Source organism: Anopheles funestus, chromosome 2RL (genome assembly GCF_943734845.2).
Source record: "Anopheles funestus chromosome 2RL, idAnoFuneDA-416_04, whole genome shotgun sequence".
Lineage (NCBI taxonomy): Eukaryota > Metazoa > Arthropoda > Insecta > Diptera > Culicidae > Anopheles > Anopheles funestus.
This window is the reverse complement of record NC_064598.1, coordinates 61,047,677-61,074,481: the sequence shown is the minus strand read 5'-3', so window position 1 is coordinate 61,074,481 and position 26,805 is coordinate 61,047,677. Positions and strand designations below refer to the sequence as shown.

Below are 26,805 nucleotides of genomic sequence, written 5' to 3'. Positions count from 1 at the left end.
CTGATGTAGTTAGAGGCAGCAAGAAGAAGTGGCTCGTACATGAGCAGCTCGAAGAATTTTGCGTTGGCATAAAGCGATGTGATGCCGCCCTTTTTGTGCACCGGAAATAATCGCTAGGTTTTCCAACAGGCTTCTAGTGGAACGTTCTTTTCCTTTCAGTATACCAAGGCACGACTGTATGGTGTGTAAAAGATTATTGAATTCTATCTTGTCTAAGCAAGATTAATCCGATAAGCTGAACATTGAAAAATATTGCTTTGTCATCTGAAAGTCAAGTCGAACGTTTTTCGAAGAACGACAATGATTATCTTTTAAATTGAATGCAATTTATTATTTTTGTTCGTCATCTCTCTGCCGTCGTTCACAGCATATTGCATGAACTCCAAGAAAGTGACATTTTTCAATTTGCCTTGCTTAAAACGTGCTCTGGTAGTTTCTGGATTATGGGTAACTGGGAACTTACTTCTCTAGCGTTTACCATTATGCACAAGTCCTTTGAACGAGCGGTCAAATATCAAAGAGTCCGTTTTGGTAGTATTTCCGCCTGACGAAACGATCTAGTTGGTGGCATTGTCTCCACCGTTACCTGAGGCCTGATCAACGACGACAGTTGCTTTGCTTTCGGTCGTGCTGACGTTGTCTTCCGCCTCCTTGATGCCCATCCACGGTAGACGACGCTCCAGCTCCTGACGGTACTTGGGATGGCTGATCGCATAAACCCACGGATCGAGACAGGAGACGATCTTACAGCAAACTGCCGGCACCATCGTAACTAACGGGGTCAGCAATGTCCTGGAAGAAGTGTTGCACAGCATGATCATGTGATTCTGTTCGTGTTTGTGATCCAGTCCAGTCTTCGACTTACCTGTCTCCGAACGCACCGATCATCGTGACAATGGCGTAAGGTGTCCAGGCACACACGAACAGGAAGAAGATGGTAAATGCGGCCTTAGCAATGCGCATCTCAACAGCCTGTGCCTTCTCGTTGCGGTTAGCCGTGAGCGACTCGACATTCATCTTGCGGGCCTGATTCTTCAGCATCTGTTCGTGTTGACGCACGTGGCCAAAGAGCCGGGCGTAGAAGTAGCAAATGAACACCATCGGTATCACGTACGCCCAGGTAAAGATGCAACCAACGAAGACGCGCGTGTCCTGATCGTCGGTAAGATAATCGAACGAGCAGGTTGTCAGGTAGCCCTCGGGAATGTACCGACCCCAGATCTCGAACAGTGGCAACAGTGTGAAGGGCATCGTCCACAGCCAGGTGAGACAAATCAGCAGTGCTGCCTGTACGCGGCTGAGTCGTCCATCAAGCGGGTTGGAAATCGTGCGATACCGATCGAACGCGATCACGGCATTCGATATGGCACCGCCGATACCGGACATGCTACCGAAGGCGGCATATATCGAGCAGCCTAACCCATATCCGACCAAGCGCTCCGAGAATGAGTTCACCAGGAACATGGGCATTTCGAACATCATCAGCAGATCGAAGATCGCCAGATTGATGATGAACATGTTCGAACCGTTGCGAAGAGACTTCGAGCTGTCCGATAAAATGTAAAGAAAAATGTGTTCATAATCTCGAACGGTTTACACAAAATTGGGTCACTTACGTGCCGAATATCCACAACACAATACCATTACCAATGATGGAAGTATTCATCAGTACGAAGTAGATCATGGCCAGCATCAAGTGCATGTAGTACGGTGGTGCTGGAAAACCTTTCCAGTGATCATGCACTAGGTACTGCTCCTCGGGTGGTAGATTCCATCCCAACAGCTTCGGCATTTCGCCAGCAGTGCGCGCCATTGGCAACAGCATGGCGCCTTCCGATATGGTTTCGTTTACTAGAAACATGACGTACGATCGTACTGTAGATCACGGTACAGTGGTGTAACGGGGCGCAGAAATCGGACACTTGCACAGGTTGGAAAATTTCCCCAAGGCTCCTGGTAGAATGTGATGTTAAGTAGCGAACAGTTTAGCAGCATACAACGATGACTGTATTCTTTGGACACACTGGCACACTGACGCTTTTTGAACAAACAGATTTACTTCCCGGGCGGGGAACAATTTGGACCGGTTCCGTAGAGAAACGCTTCACAAATGTTCAGTGTCTTTCGGTGCGAGGATTGTTTTTATACCAAACGGGGCAAATGACAGCCAGTAGGTAATTTTTTCAATTGGATTACGAATGTGGGCGCATTCAGGTAACGAATAAATCAAAGGATTGCATGATTTGGAAGTGCATCAAATGCATGTGACTAGCTTCTAATTTGATTATCAGCTGGCTAGTTCGTTTATTGATAAAATAGTTTCCACCATCGTTATAAGGGTGTTGGATTATTACCTGCGTTGAGTTCATTTACGAATATGCCATTTCTCACCACATTACGACGATGTAGCTTTATCTCGAGATGACTTGAGTCGACTTTCCCGAGATTTAAGATTTGATTGAGCCAAGATTTTTTTTAACTTGGAGAATTATTTAAATTATAATAAAAAAGACACAAAGATTAATTTCCTGGTAGGCTATAAATAAAGGCTTCGATTGTCTTTTATTTTGTTGAATTATTGCTATAATCATTTAAGCAATCGTCAACGAATCGTGAGAATCAAAAATGCTGCCCAAAGATAATCCCTTCTTTTGCAATATTTGTCATATTTTATTACAAAGGCAAATACGATAAAGTATTTTGAATTATAATTTTTGCTAACCGTTAATTATTAATAAGTAATTTAATTACCGTATAATACCCATTCAGCGGTATTCTGTCGTAGAAGTTATAAACATGTTTCGGATAACATGGGATTAGGAATGGAAGCTTTTGACTAAATAAGCAATTTAATCAGGTTTAATAGCTATAAAGACTTAATGAATAATAACACTTATGGAGGTTGTTTTAGGGGAAACACATGAGATTTGGGGGGGGGGGGGGGGGGAGGGGGTTAAAAAATAACAATTTCTACGTTACGTAACAGGTGAATCATCCTTATGTAACTAAAACGGAATGAGGAAAACAAGCAGCGATATACTAACAAACATTTTGTAATAACTGCTTTGCTGACATATCAGGAACGGATAAAGAGCAACGTCATTTATTAATCATTGTTTAATCCTTCACCCGGTAACATCTGATGTAAGCGATCGGTATCAATAATTAAAATCTAAGACAGCAATTTATTTAACATATAATCCGGACAAATATTTTACAAATTTCAACCGTCCTTTCGGTAAGGAAATCCCTTCTGCATTATCGGATTAGTATGCAATTTATCCTTATCTTTTCTACAAACAAACATAGCTCCATATATGTTAGTATTATGTTAGTATTATGTCGCGCGTTCCTATTCGCCTGAAGCCCTAGCGTAGAACTTTGACCTATTGTACCGAACAGTGCTTTTGCTTAATTGTGGTTCGCGCCATGTTTTATATAACGGACTAATCGAGCCCTAACTTCTTAGATGAAGACACGTGGTTTAACAGTTTTAGAGCCTCTGTTTATGTTAATCTCTAGAGGTACATGGTACATTGAGCGCCTGGTATATCACTTTTCGTCAGGTGATCAAAGGGTATGGTAAGCATAGCTTAAATACTCTTAAACGAACTTAAAGATACGGACATGTGACATCATTCTACAAGGTACAATTGTAAAATCATATCTTTGCTCTCTTTTTGAAACTTTTTTTTTTGTAACTTTACTTTTCAGACGCCACAACAGCTTAGCGATCTTGATAACCTGCAGGAGGCGTTTGATCCGCTCACCCTACTAGAAATGACATCACCCTACTAGAAATAAAGCCTACCGCTCTAGACCCATATTCACGTCGCGGACAGATTTGTCATCATGATCTTCGAGCTAAGGGAGCGAAGAAGAAACAGAATGGTCTTGTGCTGCTGTCCAAACGTTACCAAGGAGTGACAGAAGTTGGTGTCACTCGCAAAAGAACAATTATATCGAACGTAAGAGTTTGTCAGCGGATGTTTAGGTTATTCGAAACACATAAAATAAGTATATCTAAGCTGGATTTATTGGGGGCTAATCGACCAAATCTTTACTTCACGGCAGATCCTTCAGAAGTGGCCAGAGCATCAGATCCCTGCGCACCACCTGTTCATTGACTTTAAGATAGTCTACGATACCATAGATCGGACCGATCTATGGAGCACCATGCAATAGTACGGATTCCCAGGGAATGGATGGGGTGCAGTGCAAGTTGAGAGTATCGAACATGATGTCGGAATTATTCGAATCACACTGCGATCTGAGGCCAGGGGACGGATTCTCCTGTTTACTGTTTAACATCGCTCTGAAAGGTGTCATGCGAAGCGCGGGCTTCGGCATCCGGGGCACGATTTTCACTCGTTGCAGATGACATCGACATCATCGGACGTACATCTAAGGTGGTATGCGAGGTGATTAGGATCAATGCGACAAAGACAAAGTACCTGCTTGCCGGAAACTCTCACCGTGATACAGCCTGACTCGGAAGCGGAGTATCAGTCGATAGCAACGATCTTGAGGTGATAGAGGAGTTGGTACGATCGTAACTTCAGACAACAACGTGAGCAGCGAAATCCGAAGGCGCATTGTTCAGGGAAATCGTGCCTAATACGGGCTCCACAAACTCCTGCAAAGAAGAAAACTCCAGCAACACACGATCAGGTGTAGTCGAACTCCTGGATCAGGTGGAGTCGAACCCGTCGGAGATCGGATGCAGCCTTCAAGAATGCCGACTGTGAAGACCGAGATTTTTGCAAACAAATTGACGACCTTGACATGTCTTCGCGACGTGCTCGACCGTGAGCAGGCGAAGAAGAAGAAGAAAAAGAAGAATGGAAGGTTATCGTGGATATTTATGTAGTATTAACACTAGAACTACTAAGCGTTTTAAGCGTTTTACGTTCTTGGTTAATTTTTAAACAAATCCGAAGAGTTGGAGTATATTTTATTGTTTATTGCAGATCGTACTATAGAATATGTATGTAAAACTCATGTTTCAACTACTATGGGATTGTTTAACCCCAAGAAATAATGTGACGAAAATTAAGCGTTCCAGTCAAAATGACTGGTCCGGTAGTTCTAGTGTTAATAGAGAAATAAAAAAAGCATTCAGAATCGATCTTACTCGATTGAATTTGAATAAATACCGGTAGCTTTGTGTCATCATGACAATTCGTACAGAATGGAAAGCTTTCAGTCCTTTTTTCATAATTTTATTACATAACCTATATAATTTCGGACATTATCTATCTTTTTAGTTTATTTCATATAGCTTTTGTTTCCTTCCTTTGCTTCTTCTACTTCTCCTTGTTTCTGTTTCCGTCTAACTTTTCTTTGCCCGTTTTGTCCACCATCTTTCTAACATGTTATATGCTATTTGCACGGTACATTGCATTAGTGTTTTGTTTTCCTTCTTATACAGAATTTTTTCTTTGTTTTGCTTCCACTTGCCACAACATTCGCCGCACGCTTGTCTTAATACATAACTCCTCGATAGTTATATCCTTGCAAAGCCCTATCCCTGCGAGTTATCAATAGTTAATCGAAACATAACCGGCCCGTTCTCTTCAATGTGCCTGTTCTATCTTTTTTTTGCTTTTCTGCGATGAAAGAAAGCGCAGAAACTGTGTCAACAAGGGGGCGCCTAAGCCAATCCACCTGCCTGTCGTCAGAAGGTTTAATATCTCGTTTGTATGTTTAACACCTGACCACGTCTGCTTACCATGAATTCCGCTAGTCGGAATGCTTGCTTTACAATTGTAACACAAACTACACAACGAATGAAACAAAACACAAGTTTAAACGTTTAGTTAGAGTGAAAAATATGAAACACACGCCAATGGAACACTGAAATAATCGCCGGCAAATGATTGCGCTGTGGTGAGTGTGTTGTTGATTAAACTATCATCTCGGTGCGGTGGTTTCTGTATGACGGTATGAGTGTAATGGTCAAAACAAAGAAATGGAGCTGGAAAATGAACGGTACCGTGTTTGGTTCTGTTGGAGTACGGGATTGCTTATGAAAAACTGTACATTATTACATTTGCACCACAAAGCTGTTGCTGCTGCTGTTCGTGCATCCGGAAATGATGTGTCGATGAGGTTGATATCAACGTAACAAACATAACAATTAGTCGGAACCGTTTGCCTGTCTGCCTTGTCTTATTTGTTGCTTAAAGTTTTGTTCCATGTGCAATTTTCTTCCTATCATTTGTACAAAATTCTACACTTTCTCTCTATTGGTTGAAGTGTGGTTGTGTTGTATTTGCTATTGTTAGTGTTGCAGTCTAGTTCACTTGGTTTGCTGGTTTCCACTGGTTAAAAAAGAAACTTACTTACAAGATAGATTTTTGTTTAGTGTCTATCAACGCGTTGCATTGGAAAACGGATGTAATTAAAACAAAAACACTAGCTCGAGTTCCGCCTAGTCCCATGCGATTGTTGTAAATGGAATGCAAGTGTGTACGGAAATCATATACTGACGGTGTGTGGAATTTAACTTTGTTTTTAAATACTAACCACCTCGTTTACTATTTGATTGCTCATTCTTGACGGTTGTGCATTTGGTTGGCTTTTGCTTTGATGGCCGCGTATTTATATTGCGCATCTTTAGGTAGCAATAATAATGCTTACGGTGTAATAAAGCAAATGAAGGGTTTTCCGTTTGGTAAAAAATATATTCGAGAGCCGTTCTATGTTGTCGAAACAATTTGGTTTCTGTTGGCAAGAGTCATTAAAAACAATACAATCCATAAAAATGACGATCACATCCTAAACATATTCTATTGATTAATTTTGAATTTTTGTTCTGCACGGGCTTTACAAACACACAGTAATTTTGACTTATTAATTATAATATCTTAATTACTCAGAAGGGGCAGTGGGATGTTACGGTTCGAGAAGAATATAAATGGGGTTATTTGATTAAAACTACAACTTAGTACAAATGCCTTTATCTGGACGATGTGTTTTGAGAAATAAAAAATAAAACAGTACTTGAGGTTGTTCGTTAAACAAAATCGTCATGATCGACTGTTGGCAAGATACAGAAACGAATTAAAAAAGGGAACCTTCGCAGTTGCGTACGACTGCATTGGTGTAGGTAAGAGGAGATTGGAAGGAAAAGTAGTTACAATAGTTCAGACCAAGGTTCTCTACATTCATATTAAGTGGAAAGATGAATGTTTATGACGAGACGAAAGAAGCAATGAACGAGGAGGCAATCAATGTTCGCTTTCAGTCGCTAACCATTCCGATATGATATGGTAAATACAAACTAATGCTCGTATAATAGCCGCTAAATATATATATGTATATATACTTGTATGTGTGTAAAATAAACGCCCATGTTTCAAGGTGCAGTAATTCTAATGGACCATGCGTGCACGTTTTTGTTTCTCCTTTTCGCGTTGCGCTTGTGATGCTTGTTAAATGTATGTGAATATTAATTCTACGCAAAATTGTGCCATTATACGCAACAACACCGCTAAAGTACGCACATATCACATCAAAATACTACCTTAAATCAACACAACATAGACGTGCGTTGAGAAAAAGAAGAAAAAAAAAAACGATAAAAGAAAACGGACGACGCACTATGTCCAGAACATATTGAGTATCGTGTAGTGTTTGAAACGTACTTTTCAAACGACCACTTCAAGTGATCGTGCAAAATGTCGTAAACTATTCGCCATAAATGTAAGTAGAAGAGTGCAATTGTACACGCGCGGCTGTTTCGTATAAACCGATCGGCAAATCCATTATGCAAAGCAGTCGGAAGCTGCTGCAGTACGTCGTACAGTAACTACGATGGCTAGTTTGTTTAGTTAAAGTAACACTCCTATAGGTATCTGTTTAATTAGGACTCAACAAGGGTTCTCGCTGATTTTACGTTTTACAGTTGTTGATATTTTGTTTTTAGTTTTGCGCGATGCTTTCCTTCTACGCTACATCTAGCGGATAGTGGTAGTTTGCATACATACGTTTGCAAGTATCTTTCGCAACCCAGCATTCACTCATTCACTCATCTTCGGACACGCTTGCTTGATAATGTGATAATGTCTTCATGCTGTCCATCCATTCAGGCTTCTTCCATACGACCAATCGTTCTTGAGCGCGGGTCACGATGGTATTGATAGCGATGTTGAATCTTCTGTCTCCGTTGCTACATATTTACTAGGTCGTTTCGCGCTTTCATTAAACACTTAATTTTGTTGTTTCATTCTACGGTGTTATCTAATGAGTATGCGTGTATGTTTAAAAGTCAAATCAATTAGCCAAGTCTCTTTGAATTAACGTTCATTATATATCAACATTCTGCCACCCAGTGATGAGCGTTTTGATGACAGTATATGAATAAAGTCCTTGCTCTTGTATTCGATTATGTTTTCCTCCGTGTCTCGCTTTCTTTTACGTGCTCTATTCCATTGCGTTCTCCAGCCGATGCTGCTTTACTCAAACATAATTCGGCGATGTGTAACAGCTGTCCGACTGTTTTAGGGACAACCAGACGCCCTTTACTTTCTTCCTTCTTGTGTAATGTATATGTGTTTGTGTGGATTTTAGAATGTTATGTCGTAGAATAGTTTTGAGTAGTTGCACTGCACCATTTCCCATCACCTGAACTTGTGTGTTCGTCTCTTTTTGCCTATGATACGTCCATGCTCTCTAGTGATACGCTAATAATATCAGTCTGACCGTTTGATGTTTCATTTTGATCGCTAGCAACGTAGCAAGCTTACACTAATAGCATCCTTTTTCTTAGCCGTGTCTCAGTATTGCCTATTTGCTTTACAATATTTTCTGGCCAATATACCAAACATCGTGAGCCATTCTTTGACGTCTATGGTTGTTTAGTGAAACAATTATTGACGAAGAAATTAGCCTCAAATTAGAAACATGATTTTGGTACGGCACGGATGTAGTGCAATGTTATGTACACCGCAATTGTACACACAATAAGTTTGTGACATTGTTCATACATAGTGATTTGTCCGGTGGACACGGCCCGATCCGGTGTAGATGATAGCAGCGCCGTTCGTTCATACGACAGAAACGGGTACCAAACCCTATCCGGACCTTTCTTGCTATATCCTGCTAAATATAGTCAAACCACAAATGGTAGACCAACAACACTCCTCGAGGTTGTAGTGCCGTCAAAGAAGATGAAAAAAATATGTGTCGGATATGTTAGATATGAAGTAAAATGTGTCATTTAGTCAAATTTGTTCGCACCAACAACTTGAACTGGAAAAAGGAACATGAAAGCAGCATGAAACCCGTACGGATTGATGAAGTTTGGTTTACTAGTTGTCTTCTAAAACTTACTCCACCCTTTCTCAGCATACACTAAAATGGCAGTAATGATTGTGATGTTAGTGTGAGTGTGTAGTACTTCTACCGAAAGGGTGCTTCGGTTCGCTAGTTAAAAGTTAGCTTTATGTAGATTAATTTTAGTGTGAAATTTTGTTGTTGTTGAATTTTTTTCTCTATTATTTAATTGCTCACATGCGGAAGTGATGTTTCGCTTCGCTGCTATCGCGTCTCGATTAATCGAAACATTATAAATGTGAGTCCCGTTCGAACAATTTCTTAGCACCTAATGTTTTGGTTGGAAATTTGCCTAGGTAGCTTTCAACTGCTTATCAGAAACTCGATGTATCCTTGTCCGTGTTCACTATTGATTTTCCTAGAGTAGGTTAAATATAATCAAATTTTGAAAATCTTTCTAAATCTTATTGAGTTACAATTTTCTCCGAAAGGATATACACATTCTATGCGTTTATGCTGGGTCATTATCGATTGAAAAATGGCGATTGGAGGTTAAATAAAATCAATAAACGGCTAGATAAAAGGATGTTGATGCTTGAACTGCCGCCCTATTGTTCGTAAACCGTCATTGGTTGATTGCTAGTTACGCGTCATTGTATGATAAAATATGGCGATGGAACAATAAAACACCGACCTCGCTCGTTATCGGCGTTTGGTGTGTGATCGGCGCCAAACATGCTGACAGTGTCAGATGCAGTGATAAGAAGATGGCTTTTAAGGTCTTTAGGTCGCATAATGATCAAACGAACCTAGATACTCCAGCGCAGCACGATAGCAGAACTGATATTGATCCTGTGGGAGAAGACGGATGTGAAAGTAACAGTTGTCATTACCTTATTTAATAGCGCGCACAAAGAAAATGGGTTCGGAATGGGCTAACGATGGGACATTAGATAACTTCAAATGATTTTCCAGTTAACTTACCTCAGTCTGTACCATCGCTGGCCGCTGGGAACGCAGTATTCGCACCGTTTGGAATACGTCCAGCACGCCTTCGTACTGCATTCGCTCGAGTACGATGCTGAGTGTGATAAAGACGCCGGTGCGACCAACGCCCGCACTGCAATGCACCGTAATCGGACCATCCTGACCGAACTGTTCCTTTGTTTTGTGCACCTGGCCGATGAAGTCGATAAAGCCTTCACCTGACTTTGGCACACCCTGTTCCGGCCAGTCTATGAACTGGAACTGACGTACCGTACGTGAGGAACCGTCGCGAGCATCCGTAACCTTGAATTCTCTCAGTTTGTACTGCGGCATGTTGTACTCAGCGATCGGATCCACCACGTAGCACTGGTAGCGCACCGAACGTTCGTGAGGCCAGTATTGGAAGCATTTTTCCTGCAACAAATGAAATGGAAAATCACCAATTATCGTTAAGACATTTTGGATATAAAAACTTGAAACTAATGAGGCTGTCTAAAAGCAGGAAATGAAATATTACTAAAAATGTTACTTACTCGTCCCATTTCTTTTAATTTTGTTAGCATGACCACAATGGTTGAGTTGTGTTCCCAGAGCATGCGCCAAAAATCTTCTGCTGTCTCTTGAAGAGGTCCTTGGGCGGCAATGTAAGCGTTGCGATATCGATAGCTGTGTAAGATGAAATAGAAAAAAACAAAGAAAATTGTATTATTAAAATGAGTGTAACTATTCGGACACGAACTACATTTGTTCCATCAGATTTACAGCGATCTTTTACTTACCCATCGACCAAACTGGCATTGATGTAATCACTTCCCTCGACTCCACGTATCGGTGTTAAACAGACGCGCGATGATTCGTATGGTAGGATATGAACTAGACGGTTTTTGTGCTTATTGCAAGGAAGATTAGCCGTGACAAACCGCGTCGAATCAGCTTTTACATTGGACAGTTTCTTGAATTCCATCTCCATTCCGGTAATGTTCTCGCCTATTTCCGTTTGCATCAATTTCTGAATGTGATTGTGTAAGCTACGAGCCGGAACCTCCGTATTGCCGCAGATCACAGCTTCCAGCAATGCATCGTGTATGAAAATGTACTGATCCTCGGTCTGTACCATGTAGTTCCGCTGCGCTCTTAGACACGTCACGTGCCCATAGATGTCGATCGTCTTCTCGTACTTCATGCGCTCGAGCATGGAATCGATCACGATGTAACAACCGGTACGACCCACGCCCGCAGAACAGTGCACAATAATGGGTCCCGATTCGGAAGGTGTGAGTGACTTAGTGCGGCGCAAAAACTGTAGGAACGGTGCCGGATGGTCAGGCACACCGTGATCCGGCCAGGCCGTAAACTGCAGCTGCTTGATCTCGCGCCGTTCGTTGCTACCGTTGCGGTAGATCTGGAACGTTCGGATGGAGTACGTTGCCAGTTCCTGAGTTTCCGTGATTGTCACCGTCATAGCACCGTACACCTCGGTGCCTCGGGCCGGCCAGTACATATCGCACTTGATGCGCGACCGTTCCTCCAGCCGTGTCATCATGACGATTGTCGAAGATTTGAGCTCCCAGCACATGCGCCAAAAGTCACCGAATGTTTCCTGCAGAGGTCCTTGCGTGGCAACGTAGGCGTTATGTTTTCGATACCCGTCACAGTAATTCGCATTGATATAATCCGATCCTGACACTCCCTCGATCGGAGGCAAGATCACTCGCGAGTGATCGTACGAAGTGACGTTTGCGTAACGGTTTTTCGGTTTATTCACTTCCATGTTCGAATGATCCCAGGTAAACTGTTGACCTGGTTCAATGCTTTCATATTCCTGCGAAAATTTAAGATTATCATTTGCTTTCAGCCGCTCGACATGGTTGGTTAGCTCGGAGATAGGTATCGGTGGGTGGCTAATCATGCCAGGAGTTTGGAAGTTTATTCGACGCATATCCACAGGGTCGGTAGGTGCGGGCCCAGCGCCCAGATCGGCTGCCATCAGTGGTCGTGTAACGGCCGCTTGATCGGGCGCCTTGCACGGCTGTCGACGACGACGCACGAAGTACACCACGAGGAAGCAGACGGAAAGTACCAGCGCGGCAATAATCGGTCCGACGACCCAGAGCATGCCGGGTTCCTCATTTTTGCCGCGTATTAAAATTTCTGGATCTTGTGGAACGTTTGGATTGGGTCGATGTGGTGGTTCGCCGGTCGGTGCTTCTTTCATGTCTAGTGCGAGGAATTCCGAAAACGGGCTCGATGTGTATAGATGCTTTTGGGGTGTATCGACAACGGCACGCACGAAAATTCGGTAACGTTTTCCCCGTTCAAGTTTCTTGTTTGTGAAATTGTGATTCGTCTCACCCGAACCGAGATGAAACGTGTAAGGAATGTTCCGTTGCAAAAACATGGCCGCAATGTAGGGCGCGTTAAGTCGATCTAGCTTAGGTCGGGATGGTAGCAGCTCTTCAGTGAGAAACTGATCAGGTATTTTGTGCAGATTGGCCTTATCCTCCGGTACCACGATCAGGTAGTAGTGAGAAATCGGGCCATATTCTTCTGAAGCTTGTGGCAATATAACCTGAATCTCTTCGCCATTGACCACGCCGTAAAAATCGGGCTGTACCATCGGTTGTGGAGCTGCCATTTGTGTTGTGACCGTAATCTTTGCCGGTGGTTTGTAGGTGTAGTCGGTTGGAATGGCACTGACGTTCACAAAATAAGTTGTGAAGGGTGACAGCTCGCTAATAGTGTGGGATTTTACGTGGCTTTTAAGCACTATTTCCTTCCTTGGTAAGATTTGCTTCTGAGAAATACCTTGCGAATCGACAAATTCTTTCACAGCATCGAACGAAATTTTATAATTGATGGGATTCAATCGAATCGGTGGTGCCCAGCTCAGCGTCATCGAATGTGTGCTAACATCGTGCGCACGTAGATTCAACGGAACATCTTCCGGTTTTACCTTCACTGTCGCTTTCTCACTCAACTTTCCAAGCCCATTTTTGTACATCGCCGCAATAGCGACCGCGTACTGGGCAAACTTTTCCAGATTGATCAGATCAGCAGATTCGGTAACACCAACCACCTTCGTTTGCCATTCGTCTAAATCTTCCACGGCGGTCATAGTGTAGAAAATTTTGTATCCAACCAACTTTCCTCGCGATGGAACGGGTTCCCACCAAACTTCTACCGTCTGCTCGGATGTAGCAACGGCTTGCACCGAAAACGGCGCACGGCCCATGTCACGTTCAGTCGCAATAACAAGCTTTTCGCTGAACGGTCCGGCGCCTTGCTTGGTGTACGCTCGTACCCGCACAATATATTCGGTACTTTCGTCCAGATTCGTGAACACTGCCTTCCGCACGGTTGTGTTTCGTTCGGTTCCGAGACCGTGGTCAATTTTCTTATGGAACTGCACATCGTACCGGGTGATTTGTCCGTTGCGATGCTCTCTGGTCGGAGGCTCCCAGGTAATACACACCACGTCAGGCGTCTGGAATCGGACAGTTATGCTTGTTGGTGGACCAGTCGGAGAACCTTCCGGAGTTTGCAGATGTTTCACCGCTTCCTGACCGATACCGATGTGGTTCATACCGGCTACGCGAAACTCGTACTCCACTCCTCGCTCGAGATCGTTGATGCGTTTCACATTCAATTGCGTTCCCTGCAGAACCTCTTCATTGAGGGCCTGTTCACGAACGCCCCAGCGAACGCGATACCCGCGCAACTCACCATACGTCTGTCGTGGACGCTCCCATTCTAGCTCGATCGAAACGGTCGGATCGCGTTCGAGAATCTTCAGTGTAACAGTCGGCCTGATTGGAACTCCACCCGGTGTTTTAACCGATATTGGGGCACTGCGATCACCGTCTCCCTTACGTGTAAGAGCGGCTACTTGAACCGAATATTTGGTGTCCGGTTGCAGTCCCGTAACATTATACTCAAGTCCATCTACCACGTCAAACTTCATTGGTTCGTTCAAGAGTCCCTTACCCTATGTATGGTACAGATATAAACGGTGGTTTTGCGTGGTTAGACTTTAGACGGTTTAATTACTAAAACATATACAATTTCGGGCACGTGCTTACCTCATCCTTCATTTCCTGCACATGTATATGATAGCCACGGATGATGCCGTTTCGGTTTTTCTCTTTCGGAGGCTTCCAGGTGACGTAGATAGTGGTCGAATTGACCGGACTTGCTTTAACATCTTGCGGATCTCCAGGCACTGTATGTTAGGAAACGGCAGAGAAATAGCCGCGGTTCGTCATCACCAAAAGTGACGAGGAATGGAAAGGTGTAGAAAAGAATATTTTAGTAAAAGATGTACAGGAACGTTTCTTTAAGCAAATACAATGGAACGGAAATTTAAATCAAAATATCTACATATACATATTTGAGCAATAATTCGTAAAACAACAAAGAAAAAGGATGGATTAAACTGGATAAAATAAATTCGTGTTCAATTCATAAGAATATCGAAGACGTTTACCCCTGTAAACGATAGCCCAGAAAAAAGCTTGTTTAGGTGACGGTTGTAATTTGTTGCAACACATTGTTTAGAATCCAATGTTGAAATAATAAAGTCATTAAAAGGATGATGCTACCGTACCCAGAACGTACGGTGTAAGACGACGAGATAAGGTTTCGATTTCTCCTCAAAATACTGCTCAAGATAAGCAGCTTCTCTTTCCATTTCACCAATGCTCGGGGGAAAGGATCGCTAGATGATGGTATCCCTTCTATTAAAGTGCTTTCCAGCTAAAGGTAAATATTCACAAAGGGTTTTTGGGGTGCAATATCACAGCAAAGGACAAAAGCTCTTAGTCGTACTTTAAACCCTTTTTCTTCGAACAGTAAACATTGTGTCGCTTGTAAATAATTCTGCTTTTCATTAGTAGAAGAATTCGTTTAAAGAAATGTTCGTGTAATTTCATCGTTCGATACACAAGCGGTAATTTTCAACTTGTTTCCCTTCTGCTGGTTGGCGGCCATTTAAAATTCTCCACAGATGCGACAGAATGACAATGGTGGGATGCGGTCCCACTGAATAAGCGAAAAGCGCTTTTTGGTGTTGTGAACTAAGCAAACTTGCCAATCTTGTACGGATTTTGTGAAAACCCGGCTTCAGTGAGGATAATAGTTTTGCATCCACCACATTGGGTGGAAACTTCCGCATAAGCCACATAACGGGCTGCAACTACGATCAACATGTTGTCATTTTTTTATACTACGGATGATGATGGCGTTAAGAAAGAACAGCTTCTGGATTGATGCAACGTTTCTTTTTTTTGTTGTTACGAAATATAGAGCGAAAAGAAATCCACAAAGTTTGTATCTCTTTGACAAACAAAACAAACTGAGCAGCGTTCCGGGTTTGGGTTAAATCTTAATTCAATCCCGCAGAGACTATACTCAGCCACAGCTGACTGGAAGCAACATCGGACCGGGCCGGGGAAGTTTCCACCTTCGGTAAGTGAGCGAATGATGAAAGTTTGAATGGAAAGGCAACGACAAACTGCTGGCAATCGACCATTGGTGAAGGTTAGTTTGCAACTAGTTACGGTTTAAAAAGCGAAAAGAATGTACTGTGCGATCGTGAGAAGACGTCCTGGGAATGGAGAGTTTTGTACCGAAAGCATGTTGATCGAGTCGGTACATACAATGAGTACAGGAAATTGTGGCTGCCACAGCCAACCAACTATTGACCGTGCCCCGCCAGCTAGTGGAAGAACAGAGGAAATGGAAAAGAGAAAATTGACTCGACTGAAGCGTCGTAACGAGTTTAGAATGAACTGAATAATGATGTTGCTTTGGGGACCGACCATCTTTCAAGCGCTTCGGGAGCGCTTCACAGGACAGGATGGGACAGTATGACAGCAGTTTCGTACGAAGAAAGTACACAGAATACACAGCCAGTTTTCCGATAAAAGGCAAAAGGACAGCTTTCCCGCACAATGGTAAAGAAAAAGCACTATTGTATCCTGTCGTTACCGAATGGAGGATGACACAGCGCTCGAGCAGCAACATGCACGCAAGTGCAACTAGTGGACACATTAGTGCAAGTGCGGAAAAGTTGTGAAAGCGAGTTTTGATGTGAGTTTAAATGTGGATTTAATGTAACTTTTTCAAAACACGTTCACGCTTCTTAATGCGTCGAAGCAAATGGGAAGGAATGGTTGCGGAACAAAAGACGAACAGCGCCAGATACTTGTCATTTGCGCTTATTATAATCGACATGATGTTCAACATGTGAATTGTTTCTTAATGAGCATAGTGTTTGGTAAAAGAAACACAATGGCGTGATTTTTTTTCTGTTTGTGAAATATTTTTAATTAGACTGCCGGACTCAACTTTGTTCTTTTACTTGCCTTCACCATTGTGCCAAACTTTTTACATGACTTTGTGCGCGTATTTCCATTACGAGCTACGCATCTATTATCAATTGTTAGACATTCTTGCCTTTACTATGACAATGGAAATACGTTAAACCAGCAAAAGATATCATCATTTATGGCATATCGTTCGCTGTAAAATAATCGTGATATATAACGCTCAGCTGACCGAAAGAAAAACGCAACCATTACAGATTAAATATCAGCACAAATGCTTCTTCCAGTAGCGACAAAATGGACACTAAAGGTTACTTGGGCAGAATATAAATAGTTACCTTTATCGTCCACGTCGGATACAAATTAGGTATTATTCAGCTATCGAGAAGGGCAAGCACGATTCTTTCGAAACCTTCAATAAAACCTGTGACCATTAAAATCTTCATCGCCCTTTATTTTCAACCCTCCGTACTGCGAGGGCCCCAATGTTCCGTGGTCAAGCAAATGTTAAGACGTGGAAAGTTAGACAATTTAAGCAAAAGAAGAAAAAAAAAATCTTACATGGGCTGTCCTTCTCGCGATAAGACGATAATGGTAGCTCATAAGCCAGCAGTCACTGCTGCTGGTAGTGACGATGTTTTGTTAGTGCAAATGGTTTCTCCGTTGCATCGGTAGGATAGCACTATTCTTCGGCTTTAACTACGACACGAAACTACAAAATCGAAAGAAGATTTCGATAAGATTCCATTCGCAGTTATGTAAGGCGAATACCTATTCTTTCTGCTCGTTCGAGCAAACATCGATCGAACGGCACATTTAACTTCAAACTAAGCTGCTTCACCACATCCACATCAGCTAAAGCCAAACCCGAACGTGTGCTGGTCGTTCGCTTGGAGAAGACCGCTGAAGGAGCAGCAGACATTTTCTGTCGTTGACGTTGCAGATTTTTTCCCTTCCCTCGGCTGTGAAACTACAAAAACCCATTTAGCGAATAGCTCTCGCAGAATTCCCACGGCAAATATGGAATTACTGCGGTTTTCGGTTATTGGATGGACGATTCCGCTCGACTAGAACTTTGCCAGGTGGGTGGCCCTGTGCAGCTTCCTCTTGCGATGGAGTCAGGGAGCAGGAGCAGCATATTAAAACGAATGGGAAAAAAGGAAGAGGAGAAAGAAAACGACATCGGTATCGTGACTAAATGTGACTCACGTTGCATTTAATGCGCTTCGTTTCTCACGACGGCTTAGCTCGTGTTTCGATTTCGAAAAATGCAAGTCGTTTCTATAGATGGCAAAGGTTTCTTGCATTCACCATGCTGGTTGATCCATTTCAACAGCTTAGCGTCGATGCAATGGAATGAAATTGTTTTGCAGATGGAAAGTAGACAGCAAACCATCGGAATTCGGTACGGAAAGTTGCAAATGCAACTTTATCGCATATCAATGGACCGATGCAAGTGGGTCATTCAACTAACCAAACCGTTTCCTTACACGCAGTAGGTAGCCACTCTTTTACTCAATTTATTAGTACGTTTTAAATACAGTGGTAAAACACAGCACCGACATTGATCGATTGTGCTTATCTGACTGTGTTTAACAGATCATTAGGAGCTTAAAACACATGTTCCATTTTCACCTTTAACACGAACATATCATTAAGCAAAAGTTGTAAAGGACCGACCATGGCATGGCCACGACATGAGGATTCGCGACACTTTTGCTTCATTTCTCCTTCTCCTTCTCGGTACCGTTTCCAGAATGGTGTGTTCCCATCCTTCGGTATATCACGATGGCTTCAAGGCACCCCAGCGTCGTATGCATTCGCGTGGTGTGAAGGAAGCGACGCGCTAGATAGCAATCTAGCAGAATGGTTTTATGCTGCAACATCTTCCGGAAGCTGCAACACACCGAGGCAACTAGCGTTTGTTAGAGCAGAGACGAGTGAAAAAAAAAACAGAAAAACGGAATCTTTTTACACCCCGTGGGAGTATGAGACACTGGGTTGGCAACTATGGTTGGCCAGTATCTGTGTTCGTTCGCTAGTAGTGAATATGTTGTTAACGTGCACGATAATATGTGAAACGATCGGTTAGTTCAAAGGTTTCGCAACCAGCCACTAGGCTAAAGCGGATGGACTTGACAAAATTCGCCCTTCACAAGAGGGAAAGCGAACAAAAAAAAAATAGCGGAAGAACACGATCGCAGCTGAAGGCACATTCCGGAGGAAGTTTGCGCTGCCGTAGCAAAATTTCGGGTGATTTTTGTCTCCTGGGCAGAATTTAAAGTTTAATTCTGTTTTTCGCTTTTCGTTCATACGTTGTTTTTTTTCTTTTACTTTCTTGTAAAACGCCACAGGACATTTTCTGCCGTTCGTAGACAGTATTCTTTTTCGAGCTGAATCGAGAATATTGTGAGTCTCGCGGGAAAAATCTTGAAACGTGTTGTTACATTGCAAAGCTAGTTCAAGTGGTCAATATTTTATGTTTTGATAAAATAGTTGCAAGTAAAGAGAGTTAAACCTGCTGTACAGCGGTTGTGTTGCAGCGTATCGGATATATTTTATAAAGCTAATCAATCAGCTCAATACAAAATACTTTCCATTCCCATGTACTCTCTGGAAAATATCTACCTACAACTAAGTATTTATTTTATTCTCAAAAATTTGATAAAACTTCGCGCAAGGAAAGATTAAAAAAAATCCTGAAAAGATAACATCAACAAGAGAGATAAAATTCCCACGGCAGCTTGTTAAACAAAAATACAAAAAAGGAAGGAATTTCGAAAAGAATGCAAATTTTAAACAACTCCTCTGGCTAGCTTGGATTTAGGGGAAAGAGGATTATTTAAAAATCAAGATCACAGTAAATATCAAAAATATTTCCACTTTTGTTACGCAATTAATGTAATATTCTAATCTACAAGAAGCACAAAATGCAAAAGGTGGGCGGGAAAATACGGTTACAACTATTTATCAGCAGGTAATTCGATACGATATGATGGCCCACTTAATCGAAACATAAAACGTCGATGAAAAGGAAAAATATCGATTCCGAATATTTGTCAGCTAGCTGCGTGTTTCAAAACATAGTGATTGATGTTTGAGATTTAGTGTCAATTACTTGTGTGCTAAACAAAATAATATTGAAAAGAAAAAAAAACATAATCCATCTTCAAACGAAACATCCATCTGTTAGAGCCAAAGCTTGTTAGTAAGAGAAAAATTGTTATTATTCAATGTAACACGATACTGTTGACTTGGTGGAACAAAACTCAAAGTTACGAAACTGTCCGTAACAGCGTGAGAAAGAATTCAAAACAAAAGAAAAGCCCACGATTTTGAGCAAAGGAAAAAAAGGAAGAATTACTGTGTTTTTTTAACCTGCAACATAACTTTTAAATGTCACTGTTTAGTGTAGTTTTGCGTTGGACAAAACACAAAGTTAACACCCTACGCATCATTATTGCCACAGCGGCAAATTGATATGGATCACTTTTGTTTGGAATTTCTCTTGACGAACTTACGCTTTATTAAAATATATTTTTTATTGCTATTTATTATCGCTAATGAAACAATGTTTTAGAATGCTGCTATTTGGGAAATAGAAAAATGTTTTTCACACATTTTGTTGGATAGCAAATGGACAAAAATTGCATAGGAAAAAAACTAATGTATGCACTTTTCAACAAGTGATATTATTTGAATCCACACCAACGTTTGGTATGAGATTCGTTTTACAATAAATCTCCCAAAACACCGGTTTGTAGCAGCTAGTGATCCAAGTTTTAATCTGTAAACGAAAGGTTAAGACACGTAGAACCCGAGCCGCATCCTTTCTCCTCGGACACACTTCAAACGAACAGTGCACAGAACAAGCAGCACATACGCACATCGAGCGTCTGACATTTGCAGGAGTATGTAATCAATGGCACAATACATGCTTGCTGCAGCCCGGACTGCGCTTAATGAAGCAACTGTTTGCTGTTAAAATTGAAAGCATGTAAGATGAGCCTAAACTTTACTCAACGTACGTATCTTACCGATCGAATTTAGCTGCCAAGTGTAACGGAATAATCAACACTTCCAAGAGCTTCCGCCTTGGATGCCGGGTGAGCGTGTTGGCTAGGGTAAGGAGGATTATGGTTTTACTGGGGGAAAATTTCGTTTCGCCACCGGACTACCGGACATGTTCTTTCAAGTCCCAGGATCACGCAAGGGTTGTGTTAAAAGATTAAAATAGCTAGAATGTGAACAATTCAAATTAAATGAAACCATCCGCCTCAAAGGATGACCATATCCCGGCAATGGATGTGTGTTCGGCTGGTATAGATGAGACGAGTCGTTACCGGGTGTGGAGAGTGGATCGAGTTTGAACAGCGTTCAAATGGCGTTCGACAGGGATTGGGTCCGGTCGGTCGTTCCGATACCCTCAGCAGCTTCCCACATGGGAGTGCAAGGAAGCGAGAAACAAGAGTCGACACTGCACATTCTAGATTTTGCTGGGGCAGTTATCGGGCCCGAAGTCAGTAACTGATACCAGACATCGCAGTCGATTGTCGTTTCGGAAATTATGTATTTCTTGCCGCACAAATCGCTTTACACATTTGCCTTCCTGCACCGGCAAAGTGCAGCAAGAACGATCCGTACCACTTCTTTTCCGGCAGCAAACGGAATTGGTAGCGGTGTACGCGGTGTGTGGATGGTATGGCATCGGTATTATAATATCACCGCAATAAAATCCAACCCAAGATCACGTTCCGGTTGGGCTTTCCGGAGAGCAGTCGGGATTCATAATCGGCAGCCAGGAAATAGGCTGCTGGGGAATTGATCAGCACCAGCCATCTCAAAAGATATTATGCAACCGTCATCCGGTATGCACGTATGTGCACGCACGAAACGTGCATGACATGGTTAGTTGTAAGTAATTATATGATTTTATTATCAGTTTAACACATTGCACCGTACGCTCATGCACTCTCTCGGGAAGGAGTCTCCCTGTTGCCCTCATTCTAACAAAAACAACATAATGAAATCATGGTGAATGTTCTGCATAACAAAAACAGCAGTAACAAAAGCGAATGATACAGTACGAGATCACCTGGCAGAGGCTTTTAACCTAACAAACCAATGCTCGGTGAAGGGACTGAAGCTAATGAAGCTATTTAAATGCCTGGTACTGTTTTTTTACGTCTCATGGTAACGTTGAGAAATTGCAAACAGGGAAATGGAGTCTTCTAACCGTACCGTTGGCCATCATTACGAAGTGGTTTTAAAACAACAATCTCACGAGCTACGTTGCTGACCACGCATGGCACCATGAAAGATTCCCCAAGGGAAATGAAGTAATGCAACCCGGAATGCTCCTTGGCTTGGTTGTGTTCGTGGCGAGCTTGTGGTAATTAAACAAAAATAAAAAAAGAGCAAACTTATGTATGATTTATTGTTGCTTGTGCCATTTGCATATATTTCAAGTGTTTAAGTAATTGATTAGAGATGCAAATGCCAAATCAATTCACACACATACACATACTGATTTAATCGATTCGAAAAGCAATTCCATGGCTAGGATAATTAAATTCACAGTATGCAAGATGAGCGCAAAACATGCGAAAAGGGCTTTAATGAGTTTGAACCATTAGAGCTTTAAGAGCAATTACATTAGAATTTTACATTGATTGCAACGGCGTGTGCACACGAGGATGCGCGAAAGTTGGAAACATTCTTTTCCAGCTCGGCTGCTCACTTCTTGCGAGTTGAGGTGCAAAACTTTTCCAGCGGAACAATAGTCGATCAGATTACACGTTGCACGTTGGTCTGTAAGGCAAACTACTATGTTGCGACCTGAGGGACAGGAATATTTTCACAAGAAATCAACCTACCGGTGCATGGGGTTGTGCACAACGCCGGTATAAGTGTAAGCTGAGACTGGAGACGCATTCTTTGTGTGTTGTACATGGGGTGACCTGATTTTCGGAGTAAACAATCATCCACTCTCCGGTAAGGAGATCCGGTACTGCGAGCGAGCGTAAGAGTGGCGCGAACGAGCAACGGAAAGCAGTGACTCCATCCGTAATGGCAAACGGAAAACTGCACCAAACTTCACCGTCGTCTACGTTTCTGGTGAGTGTGACCAGATGCGGAATGGAGTTTGCTGAAATGGGGTTGATTATGCGGAGCGCAAAAGGAAGCGGATTAAGTTTAACGCTTTTCTCCGCAATCGCGCTTCATTGCAGATAATCTTTTGTGCTTTCGGTTCGACTTCTTGGACCATGGTTTCGGTTGGTTGTTCCAGCAATTCTTAGACAAGTCCTCATTATTGAAATCTTTTTTGCTGCATCTCCTACTGCTGCAACAATGCAAAACTGAAACTAGGGGAAGTTGTTACTTCTGTATGCGGTCTTTGTCTAAATCTGCAGCGGATGTACACGGCAAATGTGGAACCGTTGTGCGTGAGGCAGACGTGTACCCGTGGTGCCTATGTGATTTTTTGTATTTTAGACTATTCGTTTACAACAGTGAGGTCGTGCTTTTGTCTAAACCTCTATCCAAACTGTAAGCACGTGAAAGTTTGTCTCTTGCTATTTCCGATTTGCGTAAACGTTTGCCGTAGCTATGCTTAGTGAAATCGAAATCGGTATCATGATTCCAACAGTACCGCGATCATCACGAGATTGCAATCGTGTGAATAAGCAGAAGCAATTTTCTCTTAGTCTAGCATAAAGGCCTATCAATAGCAGTGAATGATTCATTAGCGATAGCAGAAAACGATTTTTTTTTGCTCGGTTAGAACGGCCTGGCCGTATCAAGGCAGAAAACGATTGAATTACTTGCAAAACGTTTAAATTGAATACATTTTTATAAATAAAACAACAAAACACGAAAACAGAATCAAAGCAAAAGTGTACTAGCTGATCTTTCCTTACAAACATTATGTATCACCTTCATCAGCAAAACAAACAAACAAAATAAATAATGATCGTGGCACCTGTGCAATGTGCGACAAAACGAAAAGAAACGTGTATTTCATGCGGTTGGATTCTGTTTGAGGGTTTTGCTTTTTCCTTTTCAACGAACATCGGTACGAACCAAACGCTTAAAAGAGGCCAAAAGTGAAAATCACATAAATTTAGGCGTCACCAACCAGATGGTACTCACACTTAACTACTGCTTTTGATACGATTTGGCCCGCCGTTTAAATTGATATCGTGATTTATGGTTCGGTACACGTAAATATACCCACACCATCACAGCCGTGTCGTCGCCCGGTGCAGTTGCAGTGCCGTGGTTCATTTATCAGTGTACACACGCACACGTGTCCATCCACATCCACGAGCCATAATCGTAACCATAGTCCGATGCCCAGCCGGTGGGCCATTTTGGAGAATAATTTATTTTTTACAGTTGTTGCAGAGTATTTGCGATGTGCAAAAAAAAAACAACAAGTTTTTGTAGACGTGTACGCGTGTGCATAAGCAGGGTCATAATTTTGTTTGCATTATTTTCATTTTTTCATTTGTGTTTTTTTTTGTTTTGGGTTGATTTTCAATATTTTATTTTGTCCAGTATGGTTTCGTTTTCAGATATGGTTACGCATTATGCGAAGTATTTGTAACGTACAAAACCCAAGGAACCGATCGTAATTTAATCGATGACAAAAGCCAACCACAACAGCAGTCGGCAGCAGTTTTGGAAAAAAAGAGGATGCAAGAACAGTAGCGCAGTACCAGTGAAGCAGATTTAAATTGAGTTACGTGATTTTTATTCAAATTTTCAACCCCCAGCCAGGGAAGCCGGATGCGTTTATCAGTAGATTTACCAAATTTTGCATAATCGATGCGATGATGGGGAACGGGCAATGTGTTATAACCAATGGAGAAATGGGAGGACACAGAACATGTAGAGGAGGGTACGTTAACCGCACCAGGGAATGCGATCAAGATGCAGAAATTAAAGTACAAAAATGGAATGTTGGTACATTCGTAGCGTCGTGGTTCGTGGATGGACAACATTTTCGTGTTGTTATGGTGTGTGTGTGTGTTTTTTACCAGCACGATGAAACACATTTCAGAGGACATAAACATGTCCGAAAGATATTTGCCATGATTGGTAGGTGACCAGTTTGGACGACACCGATCGATCGATCGGTTGGTTTTTCCGGTTTTCCACACCACGGTGGCCGTACAGCGCAATGCAACGGGCGACGATGGATGATGGTGTTACCATCAGGCCGTATGGGAGGCAACGGATGAAAAATGTAATTATCGGCCAAGTATTTGTTTTGTTATCGGCGCAGCAGTGAGCGACGGGTGTTTGTTAGTTTTCAATCAGGTGTATCAACGATGTAAGCGAATATTCGTTTGTTCATACGTTCGTTCGTTGGTTACAGCAGTTCCGGTTTATCGGCGTTCAATGAAATGAAAATGAAATGTAAAGAAAGCACAGACAGAGGGAAACCTGTAGGTTAATGCTGTTTTTTAAGCTCGCGTAAGTAACGAAATACGTAGCAATTCACATTGAGAATCATAAAACATATTGTGTATTTGTGTACGTGTGCATTTCATACAGTGTTTGAAGTTACATTTAGCAATGTGGCGCCCCATTTTGCAAGCGCTTTGCTAGCAACATTGCAACGCGGGCACAATATGGAATAATATCTGTATTTCTGTTAACAAGTATAATTTAATACGAAACGCTTGCCGAGCCTATCAAACTCAATTGAATGGGTATTAGCCTGCAATAATAATTCACGGATGGTAAAGATTAATGATCGTTAATCAATATGTTCAATTGTTTTTTTTATTTTTATTTTCAATATGAAAAAAAAGTTTTTCGTATGTTAAAAATTAGCTTTATTAATGTTTTTATCTAGATTGAGACATGGTACACCCATTCTTTGAGTTTCATAACCTCTTTGGCGTTAGTAAATGTAATTTTTTGCTAAAGAAAAACAAGGTTCAAAAATTCTCAAAAAAGTAAGTTTAAATTGAAAAACATAAAAAAACATCAAAAAGTTAACAAAACATAACTTGAACTGTTTTGCACACCATTTTTGATCATAAAATATTTTCACGAATACACTTTTGTAACTGTCACAATTTATCTGCCATAAAAACAGATTTATAATTGCATTTAAACTTCTTTAAAAATTATCTGCACTCAACATATTTGATATATCGGGAAGATGCCATAGTGCGCACACCACAAACACCACAAAACACTACAATTTCTGTTATTGAAATTGATCTGAATGTAAGTGTGAAACTGTTAAACGTCTGGAAAATTATTCACTCGTTGTAGGAATGTGTAGTATAGTTACAAAATGTATGTGTAGTGAAAAATGCTGTGACTTCTGAAAACCGATTTTAATATCGTTAAATAATGAGTAACAAAAGTACAAAAACCTAAAATTTTAAATTGCCTATCATTTAAGTAATTAATTTGTGTATCTTTTAAAGTTAGATTAATACCAACTAACGGGTTGCTTCTTGTGAATAGCCCATTTTGGAAGACTACGTAGCATTTGTAAAAAAGTTGTTGCAAAAATGTGGTATACCTTAATACCTTGTTTTTTCCATTTGCTCTTCTCATATCATACAACATGGTGAAAGGACACAAAAAAAGATCACATTCAACGTTAGGTAAATAGCCCGCCGGTATAAGTTGGATAGAAACCCGATAGTCATTGTTTTTGGCTTAATTTTTTTCTATAAAACATGGAGACAATCCTTGTAAATCTCTGGACATACTGGGAAAAAACGAAAGCAACACTCAATAGCGATTTTTTTTTCATTTACGATTTTACATTCCTTTCTTTATTGACGAAGTTTTCCCTTAGCTCATTTTTATACAGTACAGAATGCCCGGAAGGTGCCAGATAAAAAGAAGGACAACCACTGGAATGGACGTAGTAACGTTTTAATTTTACCGGCGATTGACTATTGTGCAGAAGCACTAGATTTTAATTACAGTTTGTTGCTTTGTATGGATGTTTCTACGATGCCGTTCTTTTTTTCCCTTCTTCGATCGGAGTTTTAGTAATAGAGATAATTTTTTCACGTTGGGTTCGACAACAAGATGTGTTCTGTTTGTCGATTTTTACTACAGAATACTTTTTATATTCTCTTGTAGTGACTTACCTTAAAATGTTTAGAACAAATAATGCACTCATACCTTGTACATTTGTATGAAGATTAAAATCCACATGGAATATTAAAAATTG

At 41.5% G+C, this 26,805-nt stretch overlaps 2 protein-coding genes across 13 annotated transcripts in view; both read right to left on the bottom strand.

The window, feature by feature from the left end:
- Positions 1-304: 304 nt before the first annotated feature.
- On the bottom strand, positions 305-2,133 carry LOC125761386 (opsin-3). The gene is made up of 3 exons (XM_049422468.1): positions 1,617-2,133; positions 866-1,546; positions 305-792 (listed from the first exon to the last, which is right to left on the bottom strand). The coding sequence occupies exons 1-3, from the start codon at positions 1,859-1,861 to the stop codon at positions 558-560; spliced, it is 1,161 nt and encodes a 386-aa protein (XP_049278425.1). The 5' UTR covers positions 1,862-2,133; the 3' UTR covers positions 305-557.
- A 3,073-nt stretch (positions 2,134-5,206) lies between these two features.
- Positions 5,207-26,805, bottom strand: part of LOC125761375 (tyrosine-protein phosphatase Lar) — a 254,654-nt gene continuing 233,055 nt past the window's right edge. For all 12 annotated transcript variants that reach the window (XM_049422438.1, XM_049422441.1, XM_049422439.1 and 9 more), the window contains 5 exons: positions 14,346-14,485; positions 11,046-14,251; positions 10,800-10,932; positions 10,264-10,680; positions 5,207-10,131 (listed from right to left, as the gene is read on the bottom strand). In XM_049422438.1, the coding sequence (XP_049278395.1) occupies positions 10,063-10,131; positions 10,264-10,680; positions 10,800-10,932; positions 11,046-14,251; positions 14,346-14,485 (3,965 nt within the window). In that variant the 3' untranslated portion in view covers positions 5,207-10,062. The remainder of the gene's footprint in view (positions 10,132-10,263; positions 10,681-10,799; positions 10,933-11,045; positions 14,252-14,345; positions 14,486-26,805) is intronic.